Source organism: Aptenodytes forsteri, unplaced genomic scaffold, assembly GCF_000699145.1.
Source record: "Aptenodytes forsteri isolate BGI_AS27 unplaced genomic scaffold, ASM69914v1 Scaffold159, whole genome shotgun sequence".
Classification (NCBI taxonomy): Eukaryota; Metazoa; Chordata; class Aves; order Sphenisciformes; family Spheniscidae; genus Aptenodytes; species Aptenodytes forsteri.
The window spans coordinates 2355683-2362882 of record NW_008794747.1 but is presented as its reverse complement, the minus strand read 5'-3'; the positions used below and the strand labels follow the sequence as shown (position 1 = coordinate 2362882).

Below are 7200 nucleotides of genomic sequence, written 5' to 3'. Positions count from 1 at the left end.
GGCTCCCCCGCCGCGGCCGTGGTAGCGGGGCTGAGTCTTCTCGCGGGGTTCAGCCCTCCTTCCCCCAGAGGCCTTTATCCTAAGCTGGAGCTTTAATTTGTCTGTCTAGCAGTGCTTGCGGGAGTTTGGCAACGAGTTAGGGCTGATGGCGGGATTAAATCCTGGGGTAGTAGCAGCAGTGAAAACTAGCCTTAAGTTTTGGCCTTTTCTTTGGGATCGTATTACTGGTCTTCATGCGAAATATTTATTGCTAGCACAACGCTAAAAACTCTGCTGAGAACTAAACTGGTTGCATGGGCGTAGTCAGAAAATCACTCTGATACTTCAGCTCTTTTTATCAGTCTTCCGTTTCAAGATTTCTCTTCTTACAGGCTGTTTGTCCTCCACAAGCCCTCAACCTTTTCTTCAGTCATGCTCACCCCAAATCTTGAAGATCATTTCATTTATTGTGCCAACTAAGAATCTGATACCCACTGAAGTTACTGGAAAGCCTCTCCGTTATTTGAGTGGGTTTCTGGATATAGACCTCAGTGGGCATTACAGGCAGACAGTGTTCCTTCAGGGTTGGAGAAAACTCTTTCCTATGAGATGACACCCGTTTTTAGGGGGGATTGACATCTTTCGTGCCAAGTGCGTTTAGTGCTTTGCAAGCAACAAACTGGCTCAGCCGTTCTGGAGTGCCAGCTCACTGAAAGTTATGTTGCTTTGCCCTATATTAAAAATGCAGCTATTCAGGAAAGACCCACAGCATTAAATATACGCTGAGTAGAAAATGGAAATTTGGAAGTCAGATGGCCTTTACCTGGGGTACATCTTCTACTGCTTGAATGTCACCAAGCTGTAAGACACAAAAAGCTCCGTTGCATGTGATCAGTAAAGACTCAGTGTTTGGCAGCTGAAGTCTCTGACAGACGCATTCCATCGACGCGCGCTTTGCATCCAATTCAGGTCCCTGCTACCTTCAGACTTATGTTAGGCACCAGTATTTCTTCTGTGCTCTGGGGAGTGCACGGTAGCGGGGAGGAAAACACCTGGCGATACAGGGGTGAAGTTTCTTCTGTGCTCTGGGGAGTGCACGGTAGTGGGGAGGAAAACACTTACCTGGCGATACAGGGGTGAAGCGGCTGCAGAGGGAGCAGAATGGACTAATGGGTAAATTGAGGATCATATAATGTGGACGAACACGAATGGGAAAACAAACTGTTAACTCTGCTTTCTCCCTGCGAGTTTGATTTTGTTGCTGAATGGTTTTATAGCTGTGTAGATGTAACTGTGTATTCATTAATAAATGCATCATAGTTTGCGTATGCATTAAACACACCCAGAATTTCAAATGCCAGTTCATATTACAGTTGAAGTTTTATTTTCCTGGGAAAGCAGTGTCCGCTTGACATTTCCATTGACCCATTTTGCCAAAACAATGTAGCACAGACATGGGATTGTTAGGGGGCCAAGATAAGACACAAAAGGTGATAATCCTAGTTCCGGCCTTTGAAACCTGCTAACTGTGTTTGATAGCACATCATAGTGCTGGTTGCAAGGATCAAACTTATCTCGCTTCAAGACCTCAGGTATATTTTAATCCAATTTTAGATTAAAAATTTGATTAACACATTAAAATACTAACGAAGAAGGAAACCAAATAAACGCCACACAATGCTTACTGAACATGGAACATTACTAGGAGTTTCAAAATTTATTCAGAATCTCCCCTCTCCCCCAATATAATAAAAATTAAGGAATTTACATTGATTCTGGAAATACAGCTGGTTTTACGTTAGCATGGCTACACAGCCAGTACCTGTAAAACAGAGCACAGAAATAGGAATACAGTTAGTGCTGATGAGACTGTTTTGGGAATATATCCAAAAGAAATTAAATCTTAGAGTAAATCAACTTGAATCTATTTTTCCACATTATAGATAGAGCTGTAGGACTGAAGGCTGACTTTTAACTCATTTTGCTGTTTTTTCCAGAACACTCTGACCCATTTCCACAGCTGACAGAGTGTCTGCCTGTCTATCTGCCAATTATAGTTGCAGTCACAGGTGTACTTTGGAGTACAGCATAACTTATTTTTGCCTATTTCTCCCTTGTTTTAATGCCTTTTCATTAGAATACAAGCCTGCTTGACTTGATTAGAAAAGAATAGGCATTGTGTTTTGTTAAAAGTGAATTGTCACTTATCCAAGGACCTGTAATGACAGTTAGGCAGGCTGCGTGTCCCCTTTTGACTGCCAGAACAAATACAGCAGGGAAAGAGCATTGCAGCCGTACTTGCCGATGTGCTTGCTCTTTCAGACTGGGTGTCAGGGTAACAATATTTAATTGATACAGGGATGGTCTGAGGTTACACTACTGAGTCAGATATGAATGGTTTCGTGTCTGGTGCGTTACCAGCTCTTTTAGAAACATTTGCTACATTATTCAATTGGACACTATTAATGAGATGTGTTAAATTAACTTACGGGAAAAGATTCAGAGCTAACTGTACTGCTGCAACTGGCATCTGAAAGAGGAATTCCCTCCACCCCTTCCATCATTCCTTCCAGCCGTCTTGCAAAAAGCGCTTGGTCAGTAGCAAACCGAACTGCTTAGTTCCCTGTGCTGGCAAGGGCTGAAGGCAATTGGAAGGAAAGTGCTTGGGCTTGGACTGCTCTTGCGTTGTTCTTCCCATCTCTGGTATTTCCCAGCATGCTGCAAATACAGCTCGGCTGGGAATTTTCAGGCTTTTTTCACTGGGGGAAGAGGAGGTGGGGCCAAATTAGTACTTTTCATAGGGACATATGAATTTTGATAATGTCTGTGCTAGGAAAGAGTTTTTCAGGTGCAGGCAGCTACGCGTGGTTAAAACCAGAGAGAAAGGCACTGGCACAAGAAGAACCGGTAGCTTGCAATGCAGGCGCCTGTGGTTCAAGTCCTTGGCCTTTTATATCTTAAGGGAATATTAACTGTCAAATCGCTCACTCTCTGGGTTTTGTTTTGCTTTTGTTTTACATATATGGTTAGAAGAAAGTCGATAGGTATTGACTTCAACGTAATGCAGAGCTTGAAATACCTAAAAATATGCCTCATGTCTTTGGGATAACAGCCACCTCCAGATCCACGGCTATTTACAAGGACTCCTGACATACGGCACTTCCAAATATAATAACGTAAGGACCTGTCTTTAAAAACATGGGACTTAGAGTTATATCTCCTCTTTGCATCAGACCTTCGTAGTGAAACATTTTCAGAGGCAGACAAGTATGTGCATAACATGGCTTGCAGAGATACCGGTTATCAAGTGCACATTTACAGTGAAAGCTCTTTGAGGCTGGCACTGCTCGCTGCTTTGTGTTTCAACAGTACTTAGCCTGATAAAGGCTCGATTCTGGCTTTGGCGTGAACATTGAAAACATCATTATTATCTTATTAATAACTAATAACACTTACAGATCAGGACTTTATTGAACGATGTTCTAGACAGAGAGTTTTCATTTTACTGGATGAGGATTGATGTCTGAGAGTATAACACTGTACTGAGCACTTGAGTCATTGAGCAGAGCTCTGCTGAGATCACACTTGACACTATTTCCAGCCTTTTAAGGCATAAATCAGCATGCATGTGTAATCTTCGTCACCCTTAACCTGACTGACATGAAAATACTGCAGTGCTTCAGGCTCCCTACAAGTGCAGTGCAAGCAAACAAGGCCCAGAAAAGACAAATGTCAATCATGAGAGAGAAAGGGAAAAAAAAAAATAATCAGGCAGAGGCCTCAGAGTCAGGCCTCATCAGAGCCTCGGAGACAGGCGTTCCCGGGCACTGTGTTGGACAGCTGTGGCCTCAGTGCTTTCCTGGAGATGGACATTTGTGTCCAGCAAGAAAGGTGTAGATTTTTACCTTCACACAGAGCTTCCATCCACCCCCCCCATCATCTGAGATCACACAGGGGCAACATATCCTACCTTGCAAACTCAGAGGAAAAAAAACCAACCCAAACCTATTGAAGTAGTGGGAAGAGTTATCAGTCGAGCTAGACCAGAGAGCAAACCCTGACATAGAGAAAGGCCTTTAAAATATTACACTATTTATTGTTTTGTTTGCCTTTCACAATAGGTGGAGGGGAATAGGTTTAAAAGAGAAAAATATAATTATAGAAACCAGAGGTATAAATGTATAAGTGAACAGAACATACCAATAAGATGTGAAAAAAACCCCAACGGTATCACAAGAAAAGAATATAAACTTGGTTATAAGCTTGTGGTCACTGAAGAGGGAAAGCTTATCTCTTTTGAAGGCCCTGGCGCGAAAACATCACAAGTGAGATTGGAATGTGGCCTAGTGGACAGACAAAAGAAGAAATGTAAATTGTAATTAAAAATTTCAGATGTTGAAGATGGAGACAAAAGAATGGTAGATGCAGAGAAAAAGCCCAGCCAATTAAAATAACTTCAAGATTCAAAACTTGATTTTTAGCATTTCATAATTATATTGATGGATAATGACATACACAGCAACATAAATGCACTGAGCTCAAATTAATTAATGTTAAAATAATAGGTAATCTGTCTCTGTGTTGATAACATAATTATGATGATGTTTTTCAAATGTTTTAAAATAATGTCACTTCAATTCACATTGCAAGGTAGGAATTTTGTTGTTTAATGTATTTGCTACTTATACAATATTTTCAATGTCATTGCTTTCCTCTACAATAAATAAAGTCTAAATAATCAGTTAGTACCTTAAGATATTTCTTACTGCTGTAAGAACTGTAAAATAACTCAATATGAAAATATTATTCACTGAAATAGCACATTGACAACTGTGATTAAACCTCAGATGAATACTGTAACAAAATAGAAATGTATTTTTATGTTGAGATGTCTAATCATTCGTTGTCAGAAAGCAGACCTAAATCTACACAAGGGAAATTTTCAGGGTTTTATGGGGTTAACTGCAACTATGCTTCACTGTCTTTCACACAATGGGAAATACACAGTTACGATTAAGAAAAGTTGGCTATATTGCTTCAAGATTGAATTCAGTTTCTCAGGGAATTTCTGATTATCTGCAGTAGCTTCTCAGCATAAATTGCCCTTTACCCGATGCCTGGCAGCCTTGGTTGGTGCAGTCTCCGTGCTCAGTTACTGCATACGCGGGTGGAGGTGTGGCGGTACGCGAGAACAAATGACCAGCTGCAGCAGTGGATGCGTACCTGAGCTCTCCATTTTTGTTACTGCCGCGGCTGGGTGCACAGGCAGCTTTCAGTGGCTTGGGGTTTTGCGCGTGAAAATGCTGTTCTGATATCAGGCTCTGATTATCCTTAAGAAAATGTTTTATGCCCCCTTTGTTTGCTGAGAGTTGTGTGGACTTCAGATTTTTGCTGAATTGGAATATCCCTAAACTATTATAAAATTGTTGGATTTTTTTAAACTTTGTAATATTTTTGTTGTGTTTTCTTTAATCTGTTATCTGCAATTCACTTTTTCCTTTGCAAACCGTTTCTCTGCCATACTTTCCCTTCCTTCCTGCACCTCCTATCTCTTTGCATTTGTTTCAATTCTTCTTTTATTTCTAAATGCAAATTGGCTGCTATCATAACCTGAACAAACTTTTAAAACAAACTTACATTATTATGATGATGAATATGTCACACCTGAAAATAAACTAGTTAATTTGTGGAATATATTTCAGTACATTTTGTATACATATAAAAGTACAGTAAAACTCCACTGAGATAAACATGATAACAAATAAATGCTGGATCTAAGATTGTACAGCTCCAGTCTAATATTTAGTCATTTTTATTATTATGTTTGGGTTAAAAATGGAAAGCAACACCAGCAGAGGGACTCCCTTGATACTCAGTGGAGTTTTGCTTGCTCCCTAGCAGGGCATAGAGGTAATTTTATTCTAGAAGCTTTTGAATGCTTTACAAGTAATAGAAACCAAGTGGGAAAAGCATATTCCATATTTTAGTTCTGACATTCTCATAGAAAAGAATATATAAAAAAAATTAAAGATTCAAAATACTTGCCTGTGATTCAGTACCTAAAGACTTTCTGGTGTTTTTCAGAATTCCCTTGAGCCCTATAAATGCTTCTGAGCTAGAAGTACCCATTGTAGCTATAGTCACTTATGCCACTTTATCAAACTAACGAGCCATTGAGTGATGCTATTCCCAGGTTCAACTCTACTGGGGAGTGAAAGTAGAAAAAAAACCCTGAAATTTAGACAGAATGGAATTCCTAAGAGCCCGGACAACTAGAATTTATTAATTCATACACTCCAAAGCTTACCAAAAATAATCTTCTTCCTTCAGTTTTTCTCTATAAATCTTAGCATCTTTCATGAAGTCTGTGCATGTAGAAAAGACTGCAGAATTTCAGTACAAGCAACGCCTATCAATTTGCCACAAAACCACCTTTACCGGGTTTCCTCTTCACACAGCCATGGTTTGTGCAAAGGTCCGTAAGAGGAATGTTTTACTGTCAGATGACAGGAAGGACTTCTGCTTATATCTTAGCTAGTAGAGATCAAACCTCTCCAACTTTTAAATTAAAAGATTGCTTCAGCTAGATTAGCTGATGATAGATAAAAATAAAGAGAAAATTCCTTTTGTATTGTGCGATTATACATCACTGATTAAGTACCACGTCCTGGGCATTGGAGCTACAGCTCCTGACCACTGCAAGTTTTTCTTACAAGAAAAGTCCTATTCTGAGTTTAGTGGGATTATTCAAGTGAGCGAGAGTTGCATTTCTTTTTATGCTACTGTAGATTACCTTTGATATTGTTAGAATGATAAGCGGAGTATATGAGACACTTTCTTTGCGTGCAAATTTTAATTAACTCGGCCGTAACACAGAAGTATGACTCCAAATCTTCTTTGTCAGAAATAGTGTGCAAAGAACTCTGCATTTGAACCGTATAAACATACTGCTATTTCACAAAGCATCGGAGGATATTCCGAGTAGAAAATTCTACCTACTGATCTCTAGTTATCAAGGTATTTAGCTTGGTCAGTGCTGATGTAAAATAAAAAAAATAAAAAAAAAGTATTTTGTTTTTGCACCACAACTTAATGCTACTGTTCTTGAACTCTGTACTACTCACTGCACAAAAAAATAATAAATTATAATCCTTCTGAAAGAAGGCTTTAGCTTTGTGTTCATGTCACAAGATGTTGGTACTTTATTGTTTCAGGCACTGA

At 39.6% G+C, this 7200-nt stretch overlaps 1 protein-coding gene across 1 annotated transcript in view; it reads right to left on the bottom strand.

Moving 5' to 3' along the window:
• The window catches only part of ZFP64 (ZFP64 zinc finger protein), a 12533-nt gene extending 11365 nt beyond the window's left edge, over positions 1-1168 (bottom strand). Inside the window, exon 1 of the mRNA XM_009274082.1 lies at positions 1102-1168. Coding sequence (XP_009272357.1) covers positions 1102-1168 — 67 coding nt within the window. The remainder of the gene's footprint in view (positions 1-1101) is intronic.
• Between the last annotated feature and the right edge of the window lie 6032 nt (positions 1169-7200).